The sequence below is a fragment of the Parus major genome, chromosome 1 (assembly GCF_001522545.3).
Source record: "Parus major isolate Abel chromosome 1, Parus_major1.1, whole genome shotgun sequence".
NCBI lineage: Eukaryota > Metazoa > Chordata > Aves > Passeriformes > Paridae > Parus > Parus major.
Window position 1 is genome coordinate 30350181 of NC_031768.1, and position 14379 is coordinate 30364559.

A 14379-nucleotide genomic window follows, 5' to 3' on the forward strand; every position below is an offset into this window, starting at 1 on the left:
TTTTACTACATGCAATTGTTGTACACTGAGGAAGCACTAGCTTGTTTTTTTACAACACTTCAGCAGTATTATCTCTGAAGGGTATTAAAATATGTGCTTGGCTACATTTATGATGTTTAATTGAACTTTTATTAGGTTTTTTTAATGTATCTTCATAAAGCACCATACAACAGTAAGAAATAATGTACAAGTGGTAGATTATGTAAATGAAGCAGAAAATGCTATAGTTTAGTATTTAGTTCATATAAAATATAAAAATTAGATGAAAAATGTGGTTTTGAATGCGGTATAATTAAAATTGTATATTGGAGTCTAAGCTACACCATACTCTGTAAATACCAGTAGTTGCTCTGAGTTCCAAGGAGATTATTTTGCAGTAGATGCTGATAAATTACTGTACAAAGTAAGCCTTTTATTGATTCACTTTGTTTGATTCTCTTCCCCTTTTTTTTATTGCATGAGTTTACATTTTTGCAATTACCTGCTAAACTGGAGTAAATTAAATTCAGAGGAGGCAGCAGAAGACAAAGGTGGCAGAGGTGCACTGTAATGGCATGGAGCTAAATAGGATGACAGAAACGTACACACGCAGGCATTCACCTGGGTAGTGGTAACACCGCTCTTAGGAGCTCAACAGCCTGGAAATTCTGAAAGGCTGCTTCTGGCAGAGGAGTAATTACAATGCCCGCGGCCATCCCACCTCACGCTGGGATCCCGCACAACATAACAAGCAATGGAAATGCTGTCCTTCCTGCTGGTTTTCGACAAGCTCCCAGGGAAAGCAGTGCCAAGGCAAGTGAGAGAAATTCTGGACAGTAGTGGATTGTTTGATAAATTTCATCCTGGATTCAGCCACAGTCATGCTACTGAGGCTGCCCTTGTCAAAGTCATAAATGGTTTGAATGCCACTGCTGAAAAGGAAGCCTGGCCTTGTTTGTACTATCAGATCTAGCCATGGGGGGGTTGTTCTGTAAAAGGCTGGATTCTGTTGCAGTGCCTAGGTGACTGCCTAGTGTTGACTGAGAATGCGTTGAAATTGTTCCAGCAGTACTTGATTGCTTTCCCCAATCAACAGAGTAGGGTAAATTCTCCTCGAGAGCAGCCAGTTTCACATAATGACACTTGATCCCAGGGAGAATTCACCAGCAGCCTGACTTAGTTGGCTCTAATGCTTTACACTCCTTCTCTTGCCATTCACAGAGATATATGAGATGCATTAGGGCAGTGTATTAGAACTTCTTTTTGGCTTTGTTTAAGAGGACTATATTTCTAAAAGTACCAACAATCAGATATTCAGAAACAAAGACTTTCTTGTGCAGTTTGATAGAGATAAAACATTTGTTTCTACCTGTTAATTTGAAGTCAAACTTCTTTTTTTTTTTTTTAATAGGAGGTCTGAATTCTGCTTGTAAATCTGGAGTGAAAGTGCCAATAGATTCATAGAGTTGTAACTAATTTAAGAGGGGAATCTGACCCAATTGTCTGAAAACCAGAAGTCGGTGAAAAAGTTTCCTTGGAACTTCAGTTTACATTCATGACCAGTAAACATAAAGAGTCTCCAGTGCTGCTTCTGCTACTCAAAAGGCACTCCAGTTCAACCAGTAGCCTAGCACAAGAAATTTTTTATTCTCTTGGTTCTCTGGCTGTGGCAAGGATGTGATCTGCAGGAGAATTGGAATTTTTTTCTGTTCTCTCATTTCTCAGGCTATAGCAAGGCTGTGATCTGCAGGGGGATTGCAAAGCTGAGACCAAAGGCCTGAAAAGGGTTTTAGCCACAGATCTTTCTGAATCTCATCAGTGGGAAAACACATTTGCTTGTCCTCAAGATGCCTCTCATCAATAACATAGAGTATCTGAAATTAGCATTCAGTGAGATTAGTTGTAAAGTCTCCAGCCTAAGATTATCACCAATGTAATAGGTCAAGCTGCAAAGAAGGTTTGCATGGACCTTCACATTTGTAGCAGAGATGGGTTCTTGGTCACTGTAACTTCAGAGTCTGTAAAATCAGAATATGACTAACTAACTTCGTAGACGAAAAATGTACAGTATGCAAAAGAGCTATCCAGAAAAATTAATTTATACATCAGTTTTCTCATGTGTCTGCAAATGTCCGTGAGCTCAGGCAACCTCTTATCTTCAAGGAGCCCATAAAAGAGGGTGTTTTTTCTTATTTTTTTACTTCATGACATAATAATTTAAACTAGTATACTGAATTTAAAGACAGATTATGTTCATGTGCAGTGGGAACCTAAACAAAACTGAGCTTGAAACCTTTAACTCCCATAAAAAAACCAGTAAATAATTAAATATAAGTACCCCTTTTGCTACTAAAATGATACAAAAACATACATTGAATCTATTGGACATTTCAGCTTCCCATTTTCCTAACATGCACATTAGTTATCTGAATAGAAAGGTCATTAACATGTAGCAATAAATTGAAGAACAGTATTTCATAGGTGGCATAAAGACATCAGAATTTGACTTGGCATTCAGTTTATTAACACTGCTGAACAAGTTCTGTTTAAGAAGCTAATAAAAATGATACCCTATCCATTTTTTTCCCAATGCATCTTAATTTCTGTTAGGCATGCCCTGATTTTTAAATCAATCTTGTATTTTTCCTATGGAAGTACCTAAACGTTCACAAGGAGAATATATTTATGCTTCGCTTTAAAATGGCATTTTAATAGCTTCTTTTTTTTATATTAGATTTTGCAAGCAGCTTAGTAAAAACCAATGACTTCAGTTTCTGTGTTATGCCTAAACATCCCATAGCAGGGTCCTCAATGCAAGTTTTCTTTGTTCAGGAATGTTCATGTCTCCTGCTAATACCTTCATTGCTAATCATAACTCAGAAGAATAAATCCTGCTGCAAGTTGAAAACCATTTTACAATTAATGTATAAATAAGTCAATCATAATTACATTGTGCTATCTCACTTTGTTTTTACAGCCTCTTACCATGCTCAGACAAGAAAATATTAGACATACAGTGCTGGGTGATATATAGGTGGCAATGCTGGAGAGGATGTATTTTAACATCCTGAGTTTGACAGGCTTATGTAAAAGTTCATCACTTTCATAATTTCAGAAAGATGAGACTTAGTTTGTTGATTTGTTCTACTTGGCTTTGATTTTTGGGTCTTCATAGTAAACCATCTTCCCTAGGTCATTGCACAAGACAAAGAGTGACAGAACTTAATATTTTTTTAAGAATTCTTTCAGTATTTCTGACAACATAGCTATTTTTCTTAATCAAGCTAACACTGTTTCAATGCATAATATTTTATAATTGAACAAGACCAGTTTCAGATGGCTCTTCTTATTAAGAATGTCTTCTGGGGAATAGGAAGTATTTGCATTGGCAGTAGGTTATGAGATACTGGGACACAAAGCTGTCTAGACCCCTTTCTGACCTAACAGGTAGAGTAATCTGGGGTGAAATTCCACTCTGTGGGAGAATAATATTTTAAATAAAATTGGGACAAATTAACTGCTTTCCATATCAACAAGTTTTTTTTGACAAAAATCATTCTAAATTAGCCAGACTTTTAATTTCATTTCTATCTAGTTATATTTAGCCTTTCTTCTCTTCAAAATAAGGTTGACTAACTTTCTGTGATGCAATTAAATGCCCTTAAAATGGCACATAAGTAGAAAGAAACAGACTAAGTAAATACACTGTTCAAATAGCCTTACGTTCTTAAGGAAGTTATAAGGCTGCCCTCTTCTGTCAAGAGGTTCCCCCTTGTTCCTACTTACTTCTGAGCATGCTCTTAATGCTATGAGCATGAATGTTTTACTCATCCATCCCACTTCACTTTTTAGATCTGCATCGTCTCTGACTGACACAAAACATTTTGTTAAATAAATGTGCTCAGAAATCTCAATTTCAAGAAAAAAAAAGGATTAGGAATATGCTTTTTTTGGTCTGGGATAGTCTCAAGGCCTTTTCTGCCTCTCACCCCATACCTCCAGCAGGAAGGCTGGGATTGCACAAGGAGTTGGGAGGGAACACAGCTGTGACCCCTGCTGACCACACCATGTGGTGTCATGCTCAGCATATAAAGCTCAGAGAAGAAGGAAGAAGGGGTGAATATTTGGGGTTATGACATTTGTCTGCCCAAAGTCACTGGTAATGACATTGGTTTCCATGAGATGGCTAAACACCTGCCTGCCCATGGGAAGCAATAGATTAATTCCTTGTTCTGCTTTTCTTTATCTGTTTGTCTTTACCTAAATGTGCAAGTTTTCTTTCACTCTTCTGCTCTTTTACTCTCCTAATTGTCTCACCCATCCCATGGGAGGGAATTGAATGAGTGAGGGAGTGAGTGAGTGAGTGAGTGAGTGAGTGAGTGAGTGAGTGAGTGAGTGAGTGAGTGAGTGGAACTGAGCTGCCTATTGGAGTTAATGCTGAGTGGCAATAATAACATCATTTACAACACCAAGCTCTTAAAAGCATGAGCAGTAAAAACATCAGAATTCATACTACAAATACTCAGGAATATCTCATTTTCTTGAGACGATGACAAAGGAATGACACTCTAATCAATACTAAGAAAACTATTTTGCAAGTCAAAACTTCCCTCTCTGAGAGAGACGAGGATGTAGTAACCACAGTATAAGCTGAGAAGAACCAGGACATATTTTAGCTGAGTAGAGAAGGAAGGTCACCTCCCAAGAACCTTCAGAGTATGGAAATGTGAAGACTTTTATGAGAGGCAATGACTGAAGATGCAAGGTTATGATCTAAAATGACATGGCAAATGGCTGTTCTCCACAGTGACTTAAAAAGGTGCCATAGGGAGAGCTTGTGGGAGGAGATGAAGATTTTACCTTCAGCCATGAGGAGCTCACTGACACAGTGACAAGGAGACATCAGTTTGTTTCCAGTTTGATAAATCTGGTTACAAACACATTTCAGGACAGCAACAGAGGTTGAATTTGTGCCCTGCAGTCAGTAGGTCAGGTAGGTTAAGGAAGGGATGGAATCCCCCAGATCTGTTTGAGGAGAAATCAGTGGAGAAATTGGCACAAGGAATGCCAGTGGAGTTGCAGCAGGTGGCCCAGCACTGACTTAGAGATGAATTCCAGGAAGCAAAAGTAAACAGCACACAGCATGCTTACAAGATAAGAGGGACAAGAGCGAGATGCAGCTGTGGAGGCAAGCAGGTTCAATGTGTGTTTTCAAAGTGGAGAGATTAAACACACACTTGTTTTGAGAGGAGGGAGAAGCCAAGGCAAATAACAGTGTACATAGAGGAATAGAAAAAGAGGCAAGCAGGCATCAGGGAGAGGAGAAGACAGACTATCTTGTTCTGCTTAACGTGTGTATCCATTTTGCAGATCAGAACTGCGCTAATTTGGGAAGAAGTTCATATAATCCATTAAAATGCATTTTATTAGCCTTTCTTTACTTGAATCACTGACTTCTAAAGAATGAGAACAGCCATAAATGCTATTGTCTCCACAGGCAGCAATTTGAAAATAGAAGATGCATGGTTACACGATAAGTGTATTTTCTTCATAAAAAATGTTTGCAAATCAGGTTTAAAATAAGGGAAAGATAACCTTAAAATATTCTGCACATCAGAAAATAATAAAATGTCTTCTTATTTTCCCCTGGTAGACCACGCAATGCAGATTACTTTATGCAGGAAGCTAAACGGAAGAAGCATAAAGCAGATGCAATGGTGAGAACATTTTCTTTCCAGTTACATTGCTCCAAATAATTTTTGTAATGCAGTTTCTTCATCAGTGCAGTATTGCTGGGGTAATTATAAAATCTATTATAAGGATGGCTAGGCTTGTTAAATTAAGAAATGTTTATATAATCAAATGTTCATAGCCCAATAAACTATGACTTAACAAATAATGACTTACTGAGATAAAGGCCTGGATAAATAAAACTTTCCATTTATCCCTTTGCTTTAATTAGTAACTATAGTAATGGAGGCTGCATAAAGAATCCACATACCTATCTTCTCAGTTTAACTAGCTGGCTAGGTCCTATAATTGCATATCCAAATTTGGTCTGGTAGCTGTTTGTTGTACGTTTTTTAAAGAGCTTTGGCTTTTCAGTGCCAGAAGAATCCTGGTTTCATGGCAGATGTTTTCCTACATAATCATAAGCACACAAGGAATCTTTGTAACCCTAGAGGAACACCTAGCACACAAAGTACTGTTGCAACAAACAGATTCATGACCCTGGCTTTGACCTGTCTAAAAATGTAGGCAGTAAGAAAAAGAGGAATCTGAGGTTATATGGAGCACTGAAGAGATGCTTGTCTTTCCAAACAAATGGGTGCAACAAAGTATGCAGTGCTGCAGCAGAGCTCTGCTTAGCTGTCCCTCAGTTCTCTCCAAGGCTGTGTTTGTCCAGCGCCACAGGTAAGCCAGCACAACATGAGGTCTTTGGGATGGCAGCATATGGAGTGGGACCCTGCATTAGCGTGGCTTCTTTGCAGATGGGGGTAGCTGCATTCCTGCCTTGCTCTGTCAGACACACCTTTGCTGTCATACCAGCATGAAAGAAGAAAGGTGGCTCAGAGCCTCTTTTTCTTCACCACTTCTCAGCTGTGCAGAGTGCAGAGAGGTGTGCAGAAAGGCCAAGGAAGCAGAAGCAGGTCCTTCATTTAGAACACTAACAGTGACTTTTACACTCTACCTGAGTTTATTAGCACAAATTTCTATGTTTTATTCAGTTCCATATTACTCTAAAGTGAGTCTTAAAATCAGAGAATATTGTGGAGAAGTACAAATGGTGCATTTTAGTGTGTTGCTTTAAACAAAATGGAAAGGATCACTTAATATGCAAAGGAAATTCTTAGCCTGGAGAGAAATGTTTTTATGGTAGACTCCCAGAAAGAGGAGTTGCAAGCATTATTCTCTGTTGTGCCACAAGTTTGCTGCATGAAAGTCACCTAGGCACAATTTAAATAGCTTTCTATAAGTATCAGGTGGCTGAAATATCGTCCACATTCGGCTTTCCTACACAGTGGACCAGGACCTTACTTACACCTTGTGAACAGCCCTTTGCAGGTGCTTCCTCTCCCTCCCTGGCTGTATAGGCATTCTGGGGAAAATGCCATATTGCCAAAGTGCCTCCAGGCACTTTGAATCACCTTGCTGGGCTTGACACCTCCTACTTTGGCACTGCACTACCTGACACAGGCACTCAGAGAGAGCAGCTTGAAAATTGCTCTAAGTCTCTTTGCTCCTCAGTCCCCCATCTGTGAAATTGGGATAATAGCACTTCCACCCGCACTGGAGCATCAGGGGGAGAAATATAATAAAAAGTTTGTGAAGTTCTCTGGTATGATCGCAGTGGGAGTCATATAAGAACCTAAAATAGATTGAAGCTAGTGTGCCATTCCAAAGTTACTATTTAAAATCTTTATCCCTTGGAAAAGAATAAGGTCCATTAACCTTTCACTGTGTGCATCAGATTTCAACCAAATGCATCCAGTCCATTAATGGGCTTTATGTACCGCAGGAGTTCTGACTGAAGGAGAGAGAAGTCAGGACAGAGAGGTATTAGTATGATTCATCTCTCTCTTCACATCAAAAATGAAATTCTGAGGGCAGAAAAATGGCATGTAAGTGTACATATATGAACATTATATGCATATTTGCATATACACTGTTACTGAGACCATGCATGTATATGCATTTAAGTGCACAAATACACACACAAAGTCAAAGAAGTACCAAAAATAGAAGAAACAGGGCAAGGAAGGAGGATGACAGAAAATGCTGAGAGAGCAGAGCAGTCCCTGAAAGAGGAGGAGGGTAGAGAAAACAAATTCCTGACAAGAGAAGAACAGTGCTGAAAATGGTAGGGATAAAGAAGATGGGCGAACAGAGATGAGCCTTTGTATAAGAGTTAGCAGTGAAAGTATTTAATTCTCTTATTTCTCAGTATTCATTAGCATTCTTTGCTGAATGATAACAAACTACACCTATAAAGATATGTGAAACCCTTTTTAATGAAAGATGAAAGAAGGAACAAAAGGCAGCATCAATTTGTGGAATTTCCACCACTGGAAGAGCTTTGACAAACACGGTTGGAAATGTCCTAGGCAGAGCTGACCCTTATTTGGACACAAGAATGTGGAACAAATAATACCTTTTTTAGATATTAATATATATTTGGCTATTTAGATATAGAACCTTTTTTTAGCTCTATTTGCTGTATTTTATGATTTTCACTGATGCACAGGTTTTGATGGGTATTAGCTTTCTCACAGGAAAAATTGTGAACCTGAAGATATATCAACTTGTGTCAAGTTTACAATATTTGTTGAGATAATCCCATCAAATGTAACAACATCCTGATGATTACACTACATCCCTGTGTCCTTATTTTTTCTCTCTAGGTGGAGAAGTTTGGAAAGGCACTGAATTATGCAGAAGCAGCACTATCGTTTATTGAGTGTGGAAATGCAATGGAACAAGGCCCAATGGAATCTAAATCCCCTTATACCATGTATTCAGAAACAGTTGAACTCATCAGGTAGGAAAGGGAGAAGATGACCCTAGGGGTTACTCTGTGCAAACATGCTAATCTGCATTATCACCTGTTTTCATACGTGCAGTAAAAGGGTAGAAGTGAACTCCTTACAAGGGCCTGGTTAGTCATGTGTAACGTATATGTATTATCTGTGATTTCTGTGGGAAATTAATTTCTGTGAAATTAAATCAATAAACTGTGAAGAATGAGAAAAAAATGAAAGAAACAAACAAAAACACAAACAAAAAAGCCCAAAGATTTTCCTATTACCCGAGCTGCTAATTACATCAAGAGTTTCATGATCTAAGTCCTGAGCTACTCAGTGGAGAAAAACAGTCATTCAGAATAACAAAATATTCTCATGGAGTGGTAACTTGAAAAATATTGCAATATGTTTAAGATTGCTGTTTAAAGATTACATGAAAGATGTGAACAGTGATAGAAAAATGGACAGTCAAAGTACATTTGATGTGGGTGCTCTTAATGTAGCCAGTGGAGTCAGAAGCGCAGCTCACCCTAGAGCTACCCTTACCTTCGGTCACCTTCATGGCTCTCCAAACAGGGCACTCTAGAATTCAGTGCCATCCACAGTCCCACTGAAAAAAGTATGTCTCTTAAGTCCTTTTCTCCATTATAGTTGGTACTTAAAATTAATATTTTGGCAGTGTCATTGGTAGAGAAAACAAAGGTCAAAATCATTGCAGCAGCTGAGGGACTCTGCAAGAGAATGACCCCAGACACTAGTGGAGAAATCTGCACTGACAGTGACCATGGTATCATTCCTCAGGACAGTCAACCATGCACATCTTGTCAGGATTAAGCTCATAGGAAGTAACACATTTTTATTTTTAAATGTTCTAATAATGAATCAGAGCTTCTAAAAGAAAAGCATTCTTTTGGACTTGGTGTTGATGTGAAGATTTTTTTGCATGTTAGTAATTCCACTGGCATTTTATTCCACTTAGAGCTGTCTTCTCATGCATTTCAGTGGAATGAAGCCAGCTTTCTAACTGGAAGTTTATTGAACAAAATCAAATACTTTTTTTTTTTTTTCTGTAAGAGAACAGTACCTTCCATCTCTGCTATTTTTTCCTTCTTTTTTTTTTTTTTTTACCATCTCTGTAATTCTTCCCTTCTTTTTTTTTTTTTTTTTTTCTCCAAAAGGCAGAAGGCTCTTTGTCTGCCCTGTCTTTTCTCATGGTGGTAAATACATGGTCCAAACTCTGGAAATTAATTTTTCTTGCAGATCCATAGTTTTCAATAATGTGTATAGCTATGGCCATGTTGTAATGTGAATTGCTGTTGATCTCGCTGCAACTCAGAAAAATAAGTAGTTTGCTAAGTATGCCTGTAGAAAAAAAATGTTCATACTGAATCTTTGCACAGATATCAGAATTAGAGTTTGAAAGCAAAGGTAGGAAAAAATAACAAGAAGCTAATTATGGGGAACAGGTATTTTTCTGGAAGTGAGCCCAGAAGCACTGTATGTTGTTCTAACCTTGTCTGTTGTTCAGGTATTCAGCTGGAAGCTGAGATTTCCAGAAACCAATTTGTGATTGCATAGCACATACACTCTTGAAACACTAGTGCTACCTCTGTGGATCTTTAATATTTATAGAGTTTGAATGTAATGTCATGTGAGCAAAAATAGCTCTGAGCCACATGTTCCCCCTCTGCCGTGCTGTGCTTGGAGGAGCAAATCTGGGTAGACACACTCAGAATTGGCAGGGTGAGGTCAGCACCAGCTTCCAGGCAGCCTGTCTGCCTTCAAACGCTCCAAACCCCTTTCTGCATGAACTCTGTGTAACTGGGTCTCCTCAGCAGCAGAGGTTATTTTGGTAGGACAGTGTCACCTCGCCAGCCAGGCTCCCCTCTGGACTGATGGATGATCAAGGGAGTTCACGGCTGTTTAAAGAGTGCAGGGAGGCACTGCTAATGGCAAAGCAGCTCTGAAACACAACAGGAAAAACACATGTATGTTTGGTAACTTGAACAAATAAGTATAAAGGGGCAGATCAAATCACATATGCCAGCATAGCTGTCTGATCAGTAATATAAAACTGTCTCCGTTAACTCATGTTGGCTTTCTTCTTCTTCTTGCTTAAGGTATGCTGTGAGACTAAAAACCCACTCAGGCCCCAACGCCACCCCAGAAGACAAACAGCTGGCAGCATTATGGTTAGTAGATCAAGCTTTCCTCAAAAAGCTTATTTTCTGCAGTGAGCCAGTTCTTGAAAATCAGATATTGGATGCAGCCAGATAGAATTATGTTCTCTATTGAAATTAAGAGCATACGTTCTTCTCTGGGAAGGTCCAGCGCTTGTATCACTGTACCAAGTCTCCATGCTGTCTCTGTAAATAAGCAATTCATACTTATTTATTGACTATGACAGGTTGGCTATGGTACGTCAATGTAATTAATTTTTAAATGCCTGATGGTTTGTTGTTTTTATGAGTGATGTACTTTTGTACCAACAGCTCGGTAAGTTCTTTTGTGGCTGACATTTTAGGCTCAATAATCATAAATTATATTTATATTATATGAAGGGCAATATGGTGATGGGGATAATTAAGCCTCGTGGATTATCTGTTAAATTGAGATTTCTAAATATATATGTAAGCACCTTAGATTCTATAGGATGGCTTCTGATTGCTAGTAAAATACTAGAATGTTATTAAAATCAATTTTTAATTTTATATCTGTGTAGTTGATACATAAAATACCTATTATATGGTTACTGAGTCTCAGTAAGTGGACATTTACAATCAGCAAGTGTGTTTTTAACATCTATTAACCATCTGTTAAAAATCCAAATTAAATGCATCTTTAGCCTCCATAAAGAAGGAGTCCTAATTAATCATTTGTCTAAAAAGGAACCAAATATTCAGAGGTTTTTATTTTTTTTTTAAATGCCCCTTCCCTGACACTGGTTTTCTGTGCCATTGCTTTAAAAATGCTTAGGTGGGAAAATGACTAAGTTACGGTTAAAAAAGGACATATAAAGCCGTATTACAAAGGCTCGCTGAGAGCTGCCGGAGCGCTTCGGTGCGTGCGGAAGCACATCCAAATTCAGGGAGCCGCTGCATCTGTTCCAGCAGGAGAAAGGTCAGCGCGAGGGAAAGCAGACGGAGCCTTCTCTGGGCGATGAATGGCAATCTTAACTCACCGTCTGCCAGCCAGCAGATGAGCTGACACCATTTGCATATGTGCTGTACCTGTGAAGGTGACAGAGGGAGAGTGACGGCGGTGGCTGCGCGGCCGCCGCATCCCGCGGCTGCTGCCGGCGCCCGCCGGGCAGGCTGCCAGCCCGCCCGCTCCCGGCCCGCTTCTCCTGGGGAGACACTGTCCTCCAGCGGCCACGGCCGGGATTTCACCGCCGCGCTCCGGACGGCAGCCAGCCTGGCTCAGCAGCCCTGCCTGCGATTACGTTTTTTCAGGGACCATTTGATAATTCGAGGCGTTCACTGAGGTGTGGGCTCCTCTTAGGAGCGGGAAGATGGGGGGCACTCTGCATTTCCAAATTCAAAGCACCTTCTGGTGCTCCAAATTGGCTCCAAGACTAAATACTGTTTTTAAAAACAAGATCTCTGCTGCCAAAGGAAAAGCAAAACACACAGGGTTTTTGCTTCAAAAGCAGTGTTACTGTGGGACACTTTCACGCTTGCCCCGGTTTTCACATTTTTTCAATCCAAAAACCTTGCTGGGAAAAGGTGATGGTGATTCTCAATTCAGATAATAGACTGGTACACTAAAGCTGTTAGCAAAGAAAAGTGTATGTGTCCTGAATACTGACTACTTTGGTACATAACTATAGTCAATAGCCATTACTCTCATTTAATTATGTAGCTTTAAAGGCGTGTGGCACTCTGCAGACTAACAAGGAGCACAGGGGCAGACAGTACCAGCACAGCACTTTAGAGTTTTTTAGCCCACAGCTGGTTTCCTCTGGGGACCAAATTAGGCAAGTGGCCTGGGAATAGCCTCCAGGCTCCAACACAGCCTCTGTTCTGGTTTCCTACAGAGAAGCTTGGCCACTGAAGTCTGTGCCAGCTCCAAGATTTCCCTTTATCCCAGCCATCTCCAGCTACTGGATGAGACCACTGGGTGTATACAAAATATATCCACTATAACTCGAGTTCACTATACAAGCTCCAGGCTATTGCAATGAAGTCCCAAGATAAGATATCTCAAAAATCTGTTTATGCATTTACAAGAAAAAAATACCAAAAAAACTTGCGTATTTTGAGTTCCAGGATGTTTCTTTTCATTTTGGTCAAGTGTGCAGACTTCAAGCCAGAATGAAAGCCTGGGAGCCCAGACCCTTCTGAGTATAGTTTGTTTAGTACCTCACTGGTAGCATTTCTGAGCATGACTTGCCCTGGCTGTAGTACCTAGCTCTGCTCATGAATCCATGGCAAAGTGTGAACTACTGCCAACAAATGGTGATAAAAACTTGTAAGCAAGGTGCTGTCAGCCTTTCCCTCTGTGTTAGTTTGAGAATTTAAGATATTCTGTGGGATTTCTGTTCAGGAGTCGCCCTTTACTGTCTTCTTTCTATTCCAGTTACCGCTGCCTGGCCCTTCTGTACTGGAGGATGTTCCGACTCAAGAGAGACCACGCAGTCAAGTATTCTAAAGCGCTTATCGAGTATTTCAAGGTGCATTATTTATTGCATGTTTTTAGACCAGTGGGTCTTAACAGGAGATACAGCATCTTACTAGAGCAGTAGCTGTGCTGGAATTAGTTTTTCCCCTGTGAAGTCAGTGGCATTTTACCAGACTCCCATGGCAACATCTGAGCTCTAGTTAGTTCAGTTGTCTTCACAAGGGTCCCTCTTTGAAAAATACACACTGTGGCCCTTCAAAAAGGATGATAAATTTGTCATAGTAACAAACAGGTATTTTCACATTATTCTCGGTCAACTGTCTAGCGCTATCCAGCTCTGTTGTGAATAGGTTTTGCAGATTTTGCCCTAAGAATCCCCCTTCAGGATTACACTTCCCACAAGTGGATGACTTTGATCTAGACCAGTCCTCCGATGCAGGCCTTCCACTCAGCAGCATCAATAGGTGGGACAGTGCAGTGGGACATCTTACACAGGGAGCTGTCAAAAAGCCCACACTGAGTTCAGCAGGAGTTGTACAGAAGCATCAGAGGGCAGACAGACCACCTGCCACGTACTTGACATGGCACTGTTGGCTTCCCCTTCCTGCTTTGCTTGACCTGTTACTGCTTCCGTTTTTCACTTCTGACAAGTCCAAACACTATTTATTTTGAAAAAGACTGGAAGTCTCTCTAAGTATTTTAAAACATTTTCTTAGGCAGCATTTCTCTGGAAAGTATGTCAAGCACAAAATCTTTGCGGTGAAGCTCACCTTGCAGTCAATCCGTCCCGCATGTGATGTACAAATACAAAGATTAGCCTTTATCTTCCTAATTAAAAAAAAAAAAAATTAACATACAAGTGTTTTAAGACAAACTGCTCTGCTGAACAGCCATTTGTCTTCAAACACAGGGCTCATCTGTTGGAGTTTTTTTGCAGACAGAAGAACCTTGAAATGAAAAACATCCATCCTTTGACATTTTGTTAATAAAAAAATTCAATACAAGCACAAATGCTTATGACCAAATTCTGAACACATGAAGACAGGGAAGGGAATTGACAGATCCGTTATTGTCAAATGGAAATTGAAGTCAATGTAATTGCTTCAAAAATTTAACAATATATAATTCAACACATTATGTTTCTCTAACAATTACTTGATTTTGGGGGAAAGAAATTTGTGCCTATTGAAGTACTTTATTTTTCTTGACCAGTTCAGAGAATAGCTGTATTAAGAACAGCTCTCAACCATGTAAAATG

General features: G+C 39.6%; 1 protein-coding gene across 1 annotated transcript in view; it reads left to right on the plus strand.

Annotated features, from left to right (window-relative positions):
- AFF3 (AF4/FMR2 family member 3) overlaps window positions 1-14379 on the plus strand; it is a 323273-nt gene that overhangs the window by 293455 nt on the left and 15439 nt on the right. Inside the window, exons 15-18 of the mRNA XM_015638560.2 lie at window positions 5633-5696; window positions 8382-8518; window positions 10622-10693; window positions 13080-13173. Of these exons, the coding sequence (XP_015494046.1) occupies window positions 5633-5696; window positions 8382-8518; window positions 10622-10693; window positions 13080-13173 (367 nt within the window). The remainder of the gene's footprint in view (window positions 1-5632; window positions 5697-8381; window positions 8519-10621; window positions 10694-13079; window positions 13174-14379) is intronic.